This window comes from Dicentrarchus labrax, unplaced genomic scaffold (assembly GCF_905237075.1).
Source record: "Dicentrarchus labrax unplaced genomic scaffold, dlabrax2021, whole genome shotgun sequence".
Lineage (NCBI taxonomy): Eukaryota > Metazoa > Chordata > Actinopteri > Moronidae > Dicentrarchus > Dicentrarchus labrax.
This window is the reverse complement of record NW_026136706.1, coordinates 16,455,137-16,474,766: the sequence shown is the minus strand read 5'-3', so window position 1 is coordinate 16,474,766 and position 19,630 is coordinate 16,455,137. Positions and strand designations below refer to the sequence as shown.

The 19,630-nt window shown below is 41.1% G+C and overlaps 1 protein-coding gene across 6 annotated transcripts in view; it reads left to right on the top strand.

Moving 5' to 3' along the window:
• Positions 1–19,630, top strand: part of zmp:0000001200 (dedicator of cytokinesis protein 9) — an 80,403-nt gene that overhangs the window by 6,515 nt on the left and 54,258 nt on the right. For 2 of the 6 annotated variants that reach the window (XM_051403808.1, XM_051403803.1), the window contains exon 1: positions 16,016–16,435. The exons of 2 other annotated variants lie outside the window; for them this stretch is intronic. In XM_051403808.1, coding sequence (XP_051259768.1) covers positions 16,265–16,435 — 171 coding nt within the window. In that variant the 5' untranslated portion in view covers positions 16,016–16,264. Of the gene's footprint in view, positions 1–16,015; positions 16,436–19,630 lie in introns of those variants that run through there. 2 more of the 6 variants (XM_051403807.1, XM_051403804.1) reach the window with 1 other exon arrangement.

The following is a 19,630-nucleotide window of genomic DNA, read 5'->3' as shown; positions in this document are numbered from 1 at the left end:
GCCTGCCCGGACAGGAAGTGCCCATGACTTCCTGTCCTTCATCTTCTTGTGGGAGAGCAGAGGCCTGTCTTTTCCTCGATAGAGCAGGTTTCCTGTGGCTGTATTTGGTCTGACCAGAAGTTTTAGGCAGGGCTCACTGTTAAACCGCCCACTCTGTCTGAGTGTTCTGCCTGATAGAGCAGAGCTGTTTTGAAGCACAGAGGAGGGTTACCATAACAGAGAGGCAGCCTGCTGAAGAGCCGGCCCAGTGGGTGTTTTCCTGTTAGCAAGTGCATTGCACTCTGGGACTTGTTCAACACTCAAGTCCTTAGAACATATACATTCCTGTAATCCTACAGGAATCCAGTATTCATAATTTATACGCCAATGATGAGGGTGTTTCTACCCTGCAGTTTCTTTTTTGGAACATTTATCCAGTCAAGGCTCGTTGCTGAGGTGAAGTGTGTTTTGAAGGCTGGAATGCAACCACTGCGTCTCTGACAGTTTGTTTAGTTTTGATGCTGTCTTATCCATCCAAATGTGAAATAGTGTGGAAGAAATGAGGTGCTGGGTGGTCACTGTTATGGAAGCCTATTCTAAATCCCTCCTTCATACATTTAAAGCACATCAATCTGAATCAAACTTCTTTTAACATCTTGCTGGAGAAGCATACATCCAGCAGCAATGGAGCCACGACTGCAGCACATTACCATCAACAGCTTAGCAATCAAATGGAGTACTGCTTTGCCTCTATCCTCAAGGTCATTAAGGTTGCTATTTTTGAGTCAGCAGGGCTCACACCTAAGTGCAGCTGTAGAGGATGTACTGACTCACAATTGTTTTTCCTCTGTGATTATAATGTAGTTAATCTTGTTGGCCTTCCTCTGTAAACTGATAACAACTCTGATTGCAGTGTTGCACAAAAGATCTGATCTTAGATGTCTTTATGCTGAATGTAAAATCCAGTTGAGCGAGTGTCTTTATCTTGATGTGCTCTGGTTTTTAGCCACGCCAGCACCGTGGCTCTATGAATGGCACCGGCAGTCTGTCAGCTGGTCCACCAATCTGGTTCAGACTGAAATATCTCAACCACTATTGGAGGGATTGCCATGAAGTTTGGTACAGACATTAATGTTTTCCTCATGATGAATTGTAATGACTTTGGTTATCTCTTAATATTTAAACCAACATCATCATCAGGTCAAAATTTCAGCTTGTGCAATACCCTCAAAACTAACCGACTATACCGTCAGCCACACCACTTTGTGTTTTGCTCTATGTTAGCAAATGATAGCACGTAGCAACCCGCTAAACTAAGAGGGTGAACATGATAAACATTATACATCAGCGTTTTTTGAGGATTATGTCATGTAACTATGACTCTACATTAGAATGAATGTGGAATATGTAAACAATTGTTAAACAAAGTTAATTTTCGAACCTCATATCCAGTTTCTTTTACATATTTTCTGCCATGCTTGAGATGTTATGGGTGGTCAGCGCATTTGTGGTGAAAGTTCCCTTTGGTTGAACTTTGGGCCGTTAAACCTGGTGGAAAACCAGAGCAGTGTGTGTTGTTACGGTTCATGCAGCGGCCCAGGAGAGTGCAGCCACTCTCTCCATTGGAAGTAACGGGTTTACTCTGCGCAATGCTGAGCTTAAACTTTATGTGTGAAAGCCCCGTTAGTCTTGCTTTGGTTGACCAGGTTATATCAAATGCATAACCTAAACATTCTGCCCAAAAGGCATCTTATTTTGAGAACAACCTTTGAAATCTAGACGTAGTTTATTGATACTACTTCTTGCCAGGTTTTTAATGGCCTCCCCCACATCAGAGACTTGCGAGGGAGTGCAGGCTAACAAGGCAGAGTCTCCATTAGCCCCAAGCTGCTTCTAACAGTCATTTGTATGGCGCCATTACAAACATGTCTTTACATGGCCAAGCCCACACATGAGCAAGTGAATGAGAGAAATATATCAAGTGTAGGTGGAAACTGCTTGTGCCTGTCACAACTGATTCATTAGTTGTGTGAGAGGCCAGCCAGAGTATTAGCCAACGGGTGAAACTGGTCAAGCCTAACACTCCAAAGGCAAAATCATTGCTATGCACACGTGCACCGGCCTACAGATTAAGCTCATCGGATTAAGCCCTGAACAGCACTACAACACTGACTGGACACTGAACAACACATCCATATTGGCTGATGGAGAAATGTCTAGGAAGACCAGACTAATGGCTGGCACATTTCCTTTTAAGTCCTCTTTTTTTTGTGTGTGAGGTGTATTTACTCTCCGAGCCTGCTTGATTTGCCTATAAAAGTAATGTTTCCCGCCCATCTTTCACTGCAACTGACCATTAACTTGTAATTGTGGGAACATGGGTATGGGATACCATGACAGAAGAGATTGGAGGGTACTCTGTGGGCTAACACTCTTAACCTTGTCATTATTTCTTCCACCCAATGGATGGAATTTTCTCAATTTTTGAATTACTGCCAATTACAGGGTCTGCCCTCAATCTGTGTGGGGGTTTACTTGACAATTGGGTAGTTGGTTTAATTCTTTGATGTGTGTTAAACTCCAGTATTTTGAACCTTTTGGACTTTGATAACGCTGATAAATGTAAGGTCTTAGAAACGTGTGTTATTTTTAGCCATGCTAAATGGCCCCTAAAAGATGAATCCTACAGACTTTGGTGATCCCCCGAAACCACCATGAGGCTGACATTTGTGGTTTTCTAGTGAAATGTTGCAACAACTATTGGATTGATTGCCATTAAATTTGGTGCAGACATTCAAGTCCACCTCAGGATGGATAGTAATAACTTTGGTGAGCCCTTAACTTTTTGTGTTGCGCATTAGGTCAAACTTTGTATTTGTCCAATACCCTTAAGTACCTGCAAATGTTAGAATGCGCATTACATATACAGTACATACACATTATACCTGCTGAACATCACCATGTTAGCAATGTCATTGTGAACTGACATTAATGCTGGTGTTTGCCTGCTAATGTTAGGATTTAGCTCAAAGCACCACTGTACATAGCATATGGTACTATGGCATATGGACTTTGAATACTTGACTTGTGTGTGTGTCCTTTCTCCCTTAAAGGTGGGGTAAGCAGTGATGCGATTCTAATCCAATATGCTTTTTCAAATTCAGTGAACATGTCCTCATGGTCTGTATGTGTTCTGAAAAAAAATCCAGTGTTTGTAGACAGCCCTAGCTCTGTAAATGGTAATGTCAATGGTTCATATAAAGAAACACGATACCCGTTTTAGGACTGTCTGCTGCAGCACGCTCACTCAGTACTGGACCAAAATCAAAACTTGTTGTCCCCATTAGTCACAAAATCCTGGAAAAATAAAGTCCAGGAAAGAAAAATACCGAAGGCTACCCCTTCATGAACAGTTTTATAACAGAAATCCAGTCATCCAGAATATCAACACTATGGCTATATTACAATATGGCTAATTATAACAAAACACAATTGGGTATTTGTGTTCTTTTTGCACCTGTTTGTTTTACATCACTCGCTCATCTGTGTTACTGACTCTCCTGGGATTTCGTGTCAAGCGAACAATCCATTCTCAGTAGGTTAATCTGCTTTGATCTTTCCCTCTGGCCGCTCTGACATTGCCTGGTTGTGGTCACTGACCTCCCATTCAAACTCGCTACGCAGATCACACCAGGATCAACGGCTGTCGGATGTGGTCTAACACAGAGGGATGGATTAGCACACAATTAGCCACTACAAAAGCTAGTTTCCTGTACTGAGCTTTAGAGCTAAAACATATAAAGAATCTGTGAATACAGAATTTTTACAATTCAAGTATCACTTGAGGTAGAGGAGAAGCAAAATATTAGACGTCACTGGAGTGGAAATGATTGTTAAGTATGTATTTGTTCTGTGTTGAGGATGGAGGGCTGCTGTGAAGTGTTTGGGGAACTACTTAAAATTCCTGCTCTGTGCTATTTTCTGACTGTTATCAAACTGCAGAGATGAAAGTGAAAGTTAATACTGACGTTGTTATCATTCATCTGGGATTTCCCTGAAAGTTTAGGGCACTTATTTGAATCCACCCAAGGCACCCAAGCAAAGGCGGGTAAATGCATCATTATGTGGGTAAATAGAAGTCAGAGGGTCCTCAATGTGAAGTTAGCCTTTCCCTACGATGTTTCCCTCTTTCCCACAGTGCATGCTGTTAGCTTAATTAAACAGTCTAAAATCTCTGCAGTTCTCAGCGCTCATTCTTATGGCTTTTTTTGCGCTGTGCAATATGTGGATGGGACCTGCCACAGCCAGAGGGGATAAAGTATAATGACTTTTCACCAGGCCGGCTGCATAGCTGGCATTCCTCTCTCTGACACACTGTAGGCCGGAGAGGGGAGGAGGGGGGAGGGGCACAACCTACAGGAGGCGGGCCGAGAACTATATAAGGTTTAGGGGGCAGGTTTTCAACTCACCTTTGGATTCCTCTGTAAACTTGGTCCTTGGACCGACAGAGTAGACAGACTTCTGAGATGGTGAAAATTAATTAAATTTCTAGTGGAAATCAGTGGTGAAAGAGCTACTGGAGATCCTTTATTTTAAAAAATGAAAAGTAACAGCATAAAAATTTAATGAATTCCATAAGTAAAAGTCCTGCATTCAAATCCTAATCTAAGTAACACAACAGTACTATCAGCTGTGTATTTAAACAACCAGTAAAAGCCCCCTGTGACTTCTACATTATCATATTACATTGTTGGATTGTTGTCACTGATGCCTTAATGCCTACCTTGCATTTTGCTGTTGTAATGGATCGAGGTGGAGCTACTTTTAACTACTTTAATTAGGTGGGTCAATCCATTGCTTCCCAAGCTAGAGGTCATGTACCATCTAGTTGGTCACAAGGTAAATCTGGGGGTTCAAGAGATGGTTAATGTGTAAGGTAACTTCTGCTACACAAATCTGCTTTTATTTTTAGACTTTTTTCTAATCTTTCTCTAATCTCTGCAAAATATTAGATAATATAACGTCTTGGGGCCTGACACCGTTATTTAACTAAAAATGCCTGAGGCATTTAGAGGGAAAATCTGTCTATGGTGGAACTGAACCAAAAACTTTTGGATCCACTTAATGTCAAATAAATGTCGGAATCTAAAGTTTTCTTCTGAAATATAGTAAATTAGAAGTATAAAGTGACATAAAATGGAAGTGCCACTGGTGGAGACATTATGTGCAATGCTAAGCACTAACAATACAAAGTTTAGACAAGCTGTGCGATGTAAAAGGAATCCTGATGAGTTGCTGTGGTTGCCCATTCAAGAAAAATTTACATGAAACACTGAGCTCTTTTTTTTTTCTTTGAATGCTGAAATAAGCCCATTGTGCATTCTCTGCCCACAATAAACAAATGAGTCCTGTTTAAAGTGACAAATTCAATGAGATTTAGGGACTTTATTTATAAAAAAAATTCCTTCGTCTGCTGTTATATTAGCTGACATTCAGAAAAATGAGAGGGAGGAAAACCGTACAATAGCTTGAAGACATAAATGAAAGTCTTAGGCAGTAGGAAATCATGCGACCCTGGTAATCGGTGTTTGGTTTTTCTGTCAAAGCCTGTGCATACATAGAGACAGAGCTCTCCTTGAGGCTTTGTTTTTGTTTGCTCCCTGTTTGTTTTTCAGGAACTTAGCATTAGGAGGCAGGATCGTTCTGCACTGTGCAGCGGCAGTATCACTTGCCGGGTTGGATAAATAAATGTAGCTGTGTGGTGTTTATGGAGGAGCAGCAGCGTGCCCGAATGCCTCTTAATCACACTCGTTCGTGATGGAGGGGAACAAAGTGATCCTGGACCCTGGACAGTGCGCTGTTGACATTCAGCCACACGTTATGATGTGCCTAAAAGCAGACACCCTGCATGGTGTTGAGCGTTATGAACACGCAGTATCACAACCCCTGTACTTCACTGTGCCCACTGCTGTGCAGATAAACAGCTCAGTATCCCTGACTTGATTTAATCTCCTTTTAGTGTCTCCACTCAGTCTTTTAACGACACCATCCTCCACTCATGGATAAGTGTGTTGTATCTGCTACACCCTTCTGATTAGCCGAGATAACTTATGTGTTTTTTCTTATAATATGACAAAACTGTCTGTACTTTTTTCAATTTCCCTCAACATTGTCTCATGTTTCACTCTCAGCTCTTACTTGACTCGAACAAAAGTCTTAGACTGTTTCGGACTTGACGGGTTTTGACTTGCAGCTATTATCCATTTTTCCGTTTCTTGACTAGCGCCTTTGTCAAGTGACTCACTTGAGACTCAAAAATGTCAAATCCATCCAAATCCATCTTAGTTGCTATAGCAGCCACACTGCTCATTGTGGTATTAACCTGATCTGCGAGGCAGGTTAAATCTCACAAAATGCCAACAACAGAGACAGGATCGGCAGCAATTAATGAGATTTCTTTCTCATGAGAGAGTTCTGCTGCACTTTGTGTGTTACTGCATTAGTAGGGGATCTGCTGTTCCTGATGTAAAAAGGTGGCCTATTCAAGACACAAAACAGGCTGTGAGACAAAATACATAGTTTAATATTGACTGTCCCAGTCAAGCTATTCCAAAACAGGGATGTATCCTATAACACGTGTTTCCTTTGTCAGGAAGGGTGGGGGTTTAGCTTGGTTAGCTAAGGCAGTGCCAACAAACTGTAGCTACAAAGGAAGAAGGCGTTGTGCCACTCCTGGATTTTCCAAACCATTTCAAATCCAATTCAATCTCGTGTGTGAGTGTCAGTCAGAAATTACTAGATGGCCGATAAAGCACATTTATCATTTTCATAATAATGACTTAATTTATATAATATATGCACATTAACTAAAAATCAAACTAAACATGCAAATGACTTAAACTTTCAAGTTAAGAGTCACTGCATGTATTGTTTGTGCATATCTCAGTTGCCATATCAGATATTTTAAAGATATCCAATTGGAGCTATGGAGAAAAACCTTTATTTTGCACACGTAGTTTTGTATTGAAATGTTGATATATCTGGAAGATATAGTTCATGAATAAAATAACCACATAGGAATGTCTGTTTTTGGCTAATTGACCAATTAAGTCAGACCACTTTGTTCCAAAGTTATATGTAAAATTAGCATTTTCCTTTGTCTGCACAATGCAAGTAAGTTCTTCGCACCGTGTGCAGTCGCCGTTGTGAATAACAGCTTCTTGTGGCTGTTTGTGGCCTTGCCCGGGAGCTGCGTGGTACAATATTATGGTTAAATCCACTGACACTTTAGTGGTGCTGGTGCAGGTGCACGGACATGCGTTCATCTCCTCCTCCATCCTCGGTTTCCCTTGATTGTCAGGAGCACTCATTGAACCAGGCTCAAGAGGATTTCCACTGATTACAAACAAAGAGCCAACTGAGATTAGCTGATCCTTAAAGGTCCCCCAACCCCCACATTATCTCCACCCCATCCCCCTGCCACACAGCGTCTTGAAGTCGCTACCAAACCAGAAAAAATGTGTGGATTGTCTTGAATTAACATGTATTAGTGATTACATTACTACATTTCCCCCTACCTAAACTGCCTGTGTACATCTGTTGTATTGTGCTCTTCTAATGTCTCATCCTGTTTGTCTTTGTTCCACTTTCACATTAAATCCTGTCTCACGCTGTTGGGCAGTTAAGAGGCTATAAAGATTAATTTCCCCTCTTACTACATCGAAGAATGTGTGCGTAAACCTCCCTCCCAGAATGCCCTCTGTTATACGACAATAACTTCCTTCTATTCTCCCATTCTTCCCTCACCTGACACCCTCTATACCCTCTACTGTATGTGCATACAGTATCATACGTCTGTGTGGCAACTGCCGGCATGTTGAATGGGAGGGAGCTGCAATTTAATCTCCTCAGTATAACTCGCTTTCATTGTGGGTTATTTGAGTAAATCTTATCCATTAGCTGCTCCAAACAGAAAGCAATGCACCTGGATTAATGATTAACTTCAGATTGCACCAGTGTTTTATTAATAAGCCATACTTAAAGGGTAATCTATAATTTAGCTGTTAATGACAAATAAGATAACTTTATTATTAACAGCCCTTTGTGTAATTTATGTCAACTGAAGCCTACAATTACCGGTATATGGATTTAGCATAATGTATCAGTGGCTCTTAGTATTCTTATATTTCAGTAAGTAAACCATATTACGTTTCCTGTGTAATGCACAGCGTGATGCATGAACTTATTTGCAAGCAACAGCATGCTGTGAATAATAATAATTAATTAATACTTCACTTGTAAATTAGTTACTTAATATACACAGTCTTGTGTTTGTTTTCAAACATAAATTATGTTGAATTTATTACGTTTAACATTTCCAACTGCAGGAAATGTTTCATTACCACACAGACTGGAGAGAAAAAAGGCTGTAAGTGAGCGGTTTACTTACAGCCCTTAAAGCAATGTTAGACCTGCACTTGACTAACATAGAGTAGCTGTTCTGCCTTGCGATGGCCTCACGTCAGGCCAGTGTGGGCTTGTTTCAGGATCTCTCAGCTCTCCGCTTCCATGCTGCATGTTAGAGCCTGACCATGATGACAGCACTCCCTCCAAAATATCCTTCACACCTGGGCCCTGGCCACTGACCTGCCGAGGGGTTGCTCGGGCCAAATCACACAGCACAATAAGTGATGACAGCTTGTCATCGAGGTAACATTTTTTTACTGAGTGCAAAACATGATACCTGTTTTGGTTTTCTGCCTTGTACTGAATACGTATCAACAAAAACTAGTTACACATTCAGTCATCACTCTATGTATCACAGTGTTATCACTAAGCATGTGTTGGCCTTGGGAGGTAGCAGTTCTCCCTCTGTTTGTGGTCTGAATGAGTTTTTAGAGCTGTGAAAATACTTCTAACAGGCTTCCTGTAACTCTCTCTTTCTGTACAATCCAGTTTTTATACAGTCACCTCTTCTTCCTGTATGGCGAGTCTAGTGTTTGGGAATGATTGTTTTCCCACTCAGCTGCTGGGAATGACACACATGTGACTAACAATGGCTGCATTATACCAATAGTCAATCCGAGTGCAGGGAGGAAAATGTTGCCTTCTGTTTCTATAGAGTGTTATATCACACAGTGGCTGTGCAGTCACTGAAGAAAGGACTGTCACTGCTGTGAATGGGAGTTCTGTCACTTTGCGTAAATAATCCATAATCAGACCATTTCTTGTTTGTTTTTTGCTTACATTTAATGATATATTGTTTATCATGAACATAGAAATAAATAGGCTTACTTTTATAGAATAAATGCTATAAAAACTGTGGGTGTAGTATCATCTTGTGCCTGTAGGTGGCAGTAACAGCATTCATACAATGTTGTAGTTGTACCTTTTACCTCCAAAGAGGTGCCCTGTGTGTGTGTGTGTGTGTGTGTGTGTGTGTGTGTGTGTGTGTGTGTGTGTGTGTGTGTGTGTGTGTGTGTGTGTGTGTGTGTGTGTGTGTGTGTCTATAATTCTGTCCTGTGGCTGTACAGTAATTTGTCATTCACTTCCCTTAAAAAATAAAAACTTAAAGTCAAGGCAACTGCATTTTATTTACCAGAGGTCATTTTGAATATACAATTTCATCATCTTTGTAATTGCTTAAGCAAGCAAGAATTTTTTTTATGAGATTACTTTGTGTTGTGTATACTGAAGCCAAAACACAGTTGGCAGGGGTAAGAAGGTGACTGCAGGCCCCCTGGGGCTTGGCACCTCTTCAGACCCTCTCTGCTGGTGCTGCAGCAGAGGCTGTGGAAAGGCACTGCTTGGTTAGCAGCATCTATTAATGATAAACTGAACCCACTGCAGCAAACCTCACCACAGATCCAAAAGAGCTGCGTGACGCTGAGGAACAGAGAGTGCGTGGCATGTGTGTGTTTGTGTTCATACTTTGCCTGTGTCCTTTTTGCAGCATATACTTACTCTGCGCCTGGTGGCCCCACTACAAAGAAAAGGAAGCGGTACCCCTCAGGAAAATGGGTCTTTTTTTTCTCCTGGGATAAATAAACCATCCCAAAATACTAAGTAAAAGGAAGAGGATGTGGCCCCTGTTGTATTTGGTTTGTACCATTTTAAGAGGGGCAGGATGACCTGGTGTCAACTCTAGGTCATAGAGACTTAAATCCATGTAGTTGCATGAAAAAGCCCTAAAGAAGTTCAAGCATAGACCTTTTTATGTCATAGTTAGTGACAGGAGCATACCTACTGTATGTTCCCTGGGTCCTATGTTCCCTAACCCTTTAACTCTAAGCCTAGAACTGAGGAACATAAGAATGACCCTGTACTGACCGTGCTGGCTCACTTGTATGACTTACTGGGACACTTGATGGAACTGTCGTTAATGTTTATGTTTGTTTACCTGTGCTTTTGCTTTGACAAGTAAAATGTCTTCTGTGAAAAAGGTCTATCAACTACTACTATGAGTCCAATCTGTCTGTTGTGTCAGGTATGTCTGGGTTGTAATGTAAACTCACCATCTAAACTGTGAAGCATTAGGCTTATTTAAATTCCAGGCCTATCTTTGTAGCCCACCCACATGTATAACTGTAGGGCAGTACCCAAAGGCCCTCAAACAAAACTCTTTGAAAACTAATTCAAATTTTTACTCCAGGAAGCAGCGCTCTTAACATTTTTACAAACCTCTCGAGGGTTAATGGCGCTCTTGGCTTTGTGTGCCCTCAGTAAAATTAAACTTCTTCCGTTTGCGTTGAACTTAAGAGGAGGTCAGCATTACTCTGACAGAATATTCACAAAACTCTCTAGTGTTCAGGAGTTTTGATTCAGGAGTGGACAGTGGGCAGCAAGAGGTGGCTTTGTTATGACAGGGTTTACACACACAGATCAGCAGGAAACAGCCACTTCCTTTTTTAAGTCCCTGGAGGGTTCCAGCTGGGAGCCAGCCTGTTTTATCTGCCCTGCACTGCTGGATATGTGGGTGATGTCACTGTGGTCCTCCACATTGTGGCCTCTCTCTGGACAAACACACACACACACACACACACACACACACACACACACACACACACACACACACACACAGACACACAGACACACAGAACACACAAATACAAACACTCACTTTTCCCTGCAAAGCCCCACAGCAGACCCTGGGCATGGATACATGGCCAGCTGCGAACTTGACCTTCATTCTAGAGAGGCCTCTCAGATGAGATGCCAACTCCTCCTAAACCCCCTTCTACTCCTCTAAACCACGCAGAGACATTTCTGTCTTTGTTGTGTGTGGGATTGTCCACTCCTTAGTGTGAAGGGGGAAACTCAAGTTGACCCTTACTCTGTCCACATGTGCTGGCTTTGATGTTGTTACTCACAGCTCCACCCAACACTTGCTGCTAACAGCTTGAAATTGCAGTATAAGTACAAGTGGTGTTATTTGGGGGGTTACGGCAGGCCAGTGAGAGTGTTCGTATGCAGCAGATGTTGTGACTCTAAGGGAAGAAGAGGAGCAGTTTAATTTGCTGTGTCTAAAAGGTGCTCAAAAGGTTTCTGAGGATATCAGAGTAGCATGGACTGAGTACTGAAATCGAACCATGTAATCTGGGGTGCTCTGGTAGCTCACCTGGTAGAGCTGGCGTGCCATGCACCAAAGCAAAGTACTTAGCTGGAGCTGTTGGTTTGACTCCGACCTGTGGCCCTTTGCTGCATGTTGTCCCCCCTCTCTCTCCCCCCGTCACTCGACATGCCTATTTTAGTGGAACAGAGAGCAGATAGAATGCTGAATATATATAAATCTGCGTGTTAATGAGAAACTATACCTATAACAAATGATGGAATTTCAGTTGATATTGTAAATACATATCATACTGTACTGTTAAATGACCTTTATCGTTCTCAAATGAAAATTAGATGGATAGTTGTAATGATTAAAAGTTTTTTCCATTTTCTTATAAACGAAATTTTTGGTTTTAGACAGTTAGTAGGACAAAACATGGCATTTGAAAATGTCACCTTAGGTTCTTGCACATTTTCTCTATATTATTTGTTTTTAGACTAAATAAATAATTAATTAAGAGAATAATGTAGATTAGTGTATAATTATAATAATAATTTGCATTACATAATGTTTTGCAAAACCATTTGAATATATAGAATTATTTAAATATTACTCACAAGTCAAGGAAATCCTTATAAATTAAGGATTTGAAATGTCTGTCAACACTATTTAAATAATTAAATAACCTTGTGTCTCTTCTGAGTGTTTAATTTGAAACTGTAAACACAGCAAAATTATCAATTATAAAATACATCATGGGGGTCATATTTAACAATATGCCAGGAAGTGTAGCCCACTGCAGAGAGTGAAGCCTCGCTGTAACAACAGCAGCAGTAATCCATGCAGCTCCACACACCCAGCACTGTTTCAGACCGGCTCTTATCTCCTCTGCAGCTGCTGCAGATTTGAGCAGAGCTGTGCAGCAGAGCTTCCACATCCCACAGAGGATGTTCACACTCGAACATCCACAGATAGACCCACGCTGTGCCTCAGCACACTTTATTAAACCCCCCTACCACTCTCACTGAAGCCTTGCCTGGAGCTCCAACTCAAGATTTAGTATGGCTGACACAGTCCAACTGTGTACTGCTGGAGGCAACAGAACCACTTCATTCGTCAGCTACAGACATGCACAGTATAGATGCACTCAGGCAGGTAGTAATATATAGGCCCACTATATTATATTGATTATACTGAGGCAGTCAACTGAAGATGTGAAACAGTTTCTAAGGTATAGGATATTTTTATTTTCCTGGCAGCATTTGTTGTGCAGTGGCTTGTTGCAGACAGTGGAAGTTGCAGTAGACAGAAACTCTGCTACACATAATGACTCAGCAATCCTCTGTCTGACCTTAATAATTCATCACCAGTAGCATATACTGTAATTCTGCTGAAAAGAGTACACAAACTCAACACTCAAGCAAAATAGGGGGCATCTAATCAAACGTTCAGTTGGCATCAAGTACTTTTTTCACCATGTTACATGTTACATGCAGAGTAACAGGAAAATGTGGCAGTGACCGAGCTGGATTCAAACCCAGGGCTTGGTAGTTGATATGGCAGGCTGGAGTGTTGCAGAGCTGCTCAAAGTCATGAATTGCAAATTTGCCTCAGGGGGCTTATTTTTTATTGAGTTCTTAGGATATAAAAATCTTGAGCTCAGCATGTTTGTGTTGTTGTTGTTTTTTTTGTCAGAATTGCCCCTAGACCACCTGGCCTTCTTTGGACTATTTGTGCTGCAATTTATGTATTATATACGTTTAGTATTAGCCACAATGAATTGAGATACATGCATATAACAATCCACATGTGGTGCATACCATTATTAAAGCCATATCCCAGGTTTGATTCCAGCTGGAGACCTTTGTTGCATGTCATACCCCTCTCTCTCTCTCCCCCGTTGTTACCTGTCTGTATTTCTACTGTCTCTATCAAATAAAGCCAACATACTAAAAACAATAACAACCTGTTTTATGAGGCAACTAGTGCTGCAAGCTTGAATAACTATCATATATTTTTTCCAGGCTAATCCCATAACACTCTCACAGCAGTATTGTCAGAGCCTCAGTGCATTGTTGCAGACATGTCCTTACATGCAAAAGAACAATCTGTGTCCTCAGGACAAAAGATTTATGATCACCAGCTGTGACACTTCAGACAATGTCCGCTTGCAGTCATGCATCATTGTCCATTTTGTCTTGCTCCTGTTTACATTGGTGCCCACTTAGTAATAACTGGCAGCCATTATTCACAGCTGGTTATGAATTTTCTAGTCTTAGGAAAGAATATTTTCTACTTAAGAATGCTGTGTTAAAAGCCAAACTCGTTACTGCTGACACAGTTGCATCAATAGAGAAAAGATTATTTATGTCCATATTATTCAAGTGTAATGTAAACATTTGGGCTCACATAGCCTTTTGGAAAAAGTATAATCTGCACTCTATGTCCAAAATGTTAAAAGTTAAATAAAAATCTGTGTTGCTTCTCGCTTGCATAGCCTCAAAGAGGATTTATGACTTTGCAGTTTTACCAGTTTTTACAGCCGATTGCTTCTTGTTATTCTATATAGTAAGCCTAAAATCCCTCTCAGTGGCGACAGGGGGGATGGAGACTGGATGCGAGGTGTGAGAAAGGGGATAAGCCACAGAGGAGATGTATTTCTAAACAGATCAATGGGCATAATCAAAGTCTTGTCCCTCCCTCCATCCAGTATCTCGTTGCCTTTCTCTCTCTCTCTCTCTTACTGAATCCCCTCATCCATGGGCTCAGCTGCTTTTCCTCCGCCGCTCATCTCATCGTACACTCGAATGTAGTTCAGTGTGTCAAGCGCTACTGAAATATTAACACAGCAGCAAGCTGGACTGCGTGCAAACATTTATGGCTTAGTGCACCATCATGATGTAAGGGAGCACTTCGCTTTCCTCAGATGTCCACGTGTGTTTGTGTCAGAGTGTTTGTACGTGTGTGCCTGCGTACATTCATTTACTTTAATAGCACTTAAAGAAAGGTGAATGTTTCTCACATGATCGGTCTCTAAAAGGAAGCTTCCACATAGATGCCAGCATGGTTTTGATACAGAATTGAACATGGTGGAGGTTAACACAGCTGCTGCCAGTGAGACTTGCTGTATTTCACTGGCTACGACATGTGCGTGCCACTGTGACAAGTAGGTTTTTTTTTCACAATTCCCATTGAGGTCTTGATGGGTCTTTGAGCGTGCGACATGCAGCTGCAGGAAGGGAAGAGACAGAGATAAATAAACCAAGATGAAAACTGCCCTGTTTCCTTGTCTTCCCCCCCTTTTTCCTCATTATCAGAAGGTGAAAACATGGGCAATCTCAGCAGGATGTCTTTAACACAGTTGTAGCCCACATGTCGATTTTATATGTTGGGTTTTGTAATAAGGACTGAAAGTGAGGAGCAGCGTGTTTTAACAGTGAGCTGCGGAGAAGCAGGAAAGTGATTTTTCCAGCTGCTTTTACAACATATTTACTGCTTTCCTGCTTTTCTCTTTTGTCTTCCTGATAACAGTCCTGAGACATTTTAATCAAAGGCCAGACTAGTGGATGAATCATTCCCTGGCATTTCAAAAGCCTGTGTATGATCAAATTTTGACTTTCCACTCCCAGTATATCTCTGTACTTGGCAAAATGACCAGCCTGTGATCAAGCAAGAGCTTATCTTTTATAGAAAAAAAACTCCCTATTTGATGTCTTGGCCTAAAAGGTTTAAACCCTCCCATGTCCTTGGTATGTTTTGTAAACATAGATTTCTCTGTGGCGTGTGTCAGGTTTTCTACCCGATTTGGACATTTCAGTTTGATTTCAGTAAATATCATTTTTGAGTATTTCATTTGCTTTATGCCATATTTAAAGGACTATTCTCTGTGTTGTTCTAACAGATTTTGATATTGTCATATTGTATTTTTTTCTTCCAACATAGGCTGCTGATTGCTGCATATTATATGCCATCCATTCAATGTGATTCATCCACTTGTTCTGCCATTTGCGCGGCTTTCTCATCTGAACTAAATAAGCATTCAGCCATATTGCTGTTTGCCTGACCATGGAATCAGACTCTCCCTCTGGATATAAGACTGCATTTAGTGTAACCCATTTATTCCACAATTATTCATCTGGCTCCCAAAAGAAGTCTCATTTTCTAGAGTGGAAATTAAAGGGATTAATTCATTTCATGTGTAGTCAAATCAAATCAACAGTATGCAAATGTGGAAATGAAAAGAATAAAGATAGGAATAGGATTTGAAAATGCACATAGTGGCTCAGAGGAGAATGAGCATGTGGCTATGTGAGACAGATGCACATACAAGCTTGCGTTGCACCGAAGCTTAGCCAGCATTGGTTGAAACTGCAGCAGCAGAGCTCACACAGCATCCTTCATCCCCCCCATCCCCTGTTCTCTGCTCGCTCCCTCACTCACTCACTCACTCACTCACACGCTGTATCTCGTCTGCTGACTGAGGTATTCCTACGAGCACAGACTGGGGCAGCTAGGAATTACAGTGAAACTCTTCTCTGTGTGTGCATAAATCCATTCTCCAACCGTCCTCCTCTCTGGATCCTTTTGCCTGGACACCAGCGCTCTCTCCCCGGGTCAGAAGCTGTGCATTTGCGGGTCAGAGTTAGATCATGGACCAGGGAGGAGCAGGGGACGATCAAGGAAACTGGGTCACTGGCAGGCTCTCCTGACTGATGCCTGTTTGGACCTGGAGGAATGGGGTGCACCACCAGCACGGTTGTGTTTGATGGGCTGCGTACTGTCTTAGAGAGGAACTGTAGTGGCTACATCTGTAAGGGAGCAGCTGAGCCCATTGGGCCATCTGAGGCTGAGCGAGCACTGAGTCGGAGAGAGTCGCGTGCATTGGCAACACCGAGAGTACTTAAGGTGTGTGCGTGTGTGTGAGTGTGTGTGAGTGTACATGTACAGTGTGGTGTTCATTACATTCAAATTGACAAAACTATATAGAAATCTATATGTAATGATTTGATTAAACATCTGTTATTTTTGTATAAAATCTAAGTTGTCCATAAAATATGAAATAGTGAAACATATATACCACAAGTACCCAGAATCCAAAGTATTATCTTTAAATGTCTTATTTTCTCCGACCATACAAACAGTTTTCTTTAATAAAAAACAGAAAAAAACAGAAAATGCTTATATGTTTTGAAGCAGAAAAGCAGTGATTGTATAGCACTTTGCCTTTGCCATTTAAAATTACTTAAATTATCAATTAATCAGCTTATTGTTTAAGCCTTAAACTACACATATAAAGCAGTTGCTCAGTGAGACCCCATCCCCTTTGAGTGCAATGGCAAATACCACAGAATTTGGTATAAAGGCAAAATGTTTTGCTTATTAATCATCTGATATAATGCTGCTGCATCATAAATGTAGTGATGAAATCAATTAATGGCTGATGGCAAGTAATGTAAACAGAGAAAAAGTAGCAAATCCTCACATTTGAGGTGCTGGAACAAAAATTTGGTTTTGATTTTAGATTTTAGATTTTTTTTTTGACAAATGAATGATCCAAATTGTTCTTGATTCATTTTCTGTTGATCAACTCATTGATTACTACATTGTTTCAGCACTAGCTTATACAGTATACACAGTACATGCTGTGCATGGAGTGCTTTAAATATCTAAACCATATTATTCCTCTTATAGAACTAAGTGGGTTGTTTACGTCAACATGTTTGCAAATTATTTATGCTGCATTCATTCCCTGATTTCTTCTATTAAGGCAGCAAAATGCAGAACATGAATATGATGAATGATTCAGAATATATATGTGAGCAACCTTCTCCTCTGCCAAAGAAACACCTCCATATTGACATTTTACTGGCACTGCTAGTGCCTTTCATTTCTGACAGATTATAGATGCGGGTACATCCATAATAATAATAACCATCATCATCATCATCATCATCTTCATCTTCTTCATCATCATTTCAGTGACACATGAGTGTTCACAGTATAAAATGTAGGGCAGTAGGAGGGCTGGATCTTGCCTCTCACTAAGCACTGCATGGGTTAAAGCCTCTGTGGGTCGGGATGTGGGTGAAGGGGGGGTTGAAGGGGGGGACAGTGAGCTCTGTGTCTGCTAGAAATCAATCACCGCTCTTCATCTGTGAACCAGCGGGCTTGGCAGGGCTTCTGCTGCTCCGTACCAGCTTGTCTTGCCCTTCTTGTTTGTGTTTACTTACTGCTGTGTGTGTGCGCTGTCGCCTTCCCGTCACTGGTTCATCAGATTCACAGCAGAGAGCTGAGCGACAGTGGCTCCGGCTGGGAGCAGGGAATTAGGTCAAGGGCACGGTCGCTTCCCTTGGCTTGGGGATGGTCTTATCATCCAGACGGGGTCAATTAATCCTCAGTCAGCATTTAGCAGTCGTACAAATCAATAGTTGAATGTGTGCAGGATGTGGTTTGCTTAACACATTTTTGTCAGAGTGCAACTGTAAGGAGCTTTGAAACTGACAAAAGGTAAAAGGTTATCAGACGAGTCAGAAATAAAACTAAATACGTCAGTGACACTTATAAATAATAAAAATGAAATTAATTAAAATATTGGAATGACTTTGTAACATCTGTCCAGGGACAACAGATGACAAATGTGTGTGTGTGTGTGTTTGTGTGTGTGTGTGTGTGTGTGTGTGTGTGTGTGTGTGCGTGCGTGTGTGTGCGTGTGTGTGGCTAGTTTGTGGCTAATGTTAAACACATTGAGCACCAGCACCAGCTAGCTACCAAGCTAAAGCTAACTTCCTTCACTACAACAGCCAATATACAGTAATGTTAATCATGCTAATGCTAGATTTTATGAATGGAAATATGTAAATGTAAGGCTAACCATTTTGGAGCCAAAAAATAAAAGGGTGAAAGGCAAAAATAGTACATAAAAAAAGTTTGGATGAGTGATTCTAGGTAATGTGATTCTAATCGTATACACTTTTTTTTCAAATTCAGCAAGTATCTCCTCACAGTCGTCTGTGTGTGCACAACCCTAGCTCTGCACACACTAACTTGTCATTGTAGCCATTCTAGCTTTGTGTTTTAAAATACTTGCCCATGGACATTACTATAGACAGTGTATGGACTACTTATTATGGACAGTATTCAAAGATATGTTGTGATGTTAGTTATAGTATCAGTGTTGTCTGGATCTGGTGTGCTGGCCCTGGGAAACCGTCTCACCGTCTCACCCTCTCTGCAACCCACAACATGGCTAACAATAGTAACATTACTTTCTGTGTCGTCGTTTGTTCTATATCATGGTGTTTGTTAAGGTATTTGATTTCCAGAATCACTGACCCCATCTTTAATTCATTTTGAATTTTACTTTTTTTGACTACGATAGCTTTTACTGCTTTATGTCAGTTTCAGGGCCCCACTGTTGGAAGTTAAAGGATCCAGAGTTTGTTCTTTAGACACTACAAGAATGTCTAAAATTAACCAACAGCACTGCTGTCCTGCTGCTGTCCTGTTGTTTCTCACCAGTATTTGCACCTAATCCATTAGGCCTGGTTATAAAAAGATATAAACCATTATTTTTTACCTTTAATTCCTTCTGATTGCAGCACGTCATTATTTCTGGGAATTTAAAACAGAGACGGTGGGGTTAAAGGTCAGGCACACACTCACTTACACGCACACAGTCACAGACAAAGCTGTGGCTGATCTGTCCTCTCTAGGAGTAAGTAATTAAACAGCCTGTTTTGGCTTTTTCCTGCCCTGTTATTTCACTCGCTGATTACAACAGCTCGGCCTTTCCTTCCTCATGGAAACTCACTTCTCATTCTCCTCAGGAGGTGATCTGCCTTCAGAAATAAAAGCCATTGATATGATATAATGCAGCTGTATACAATTCAGTGTCATGTTGTTTCTTGTTGAAAGGTATCGAAGAATACCTTTCAGTGTTCTTGTATCGTCATTCTTTGCTTTCACAAAGCTTCAGTTTCCTTTCTTTATCTCTATGAAGTGTTTAACACTGTAACAGAAGCACTGAAGTGTCTGTTAGTTTTATCAGAGGAATGTTGTTGCAGGGAAAGAAAGAGAAAGCGGTGACGTCAGCTTGGTCAC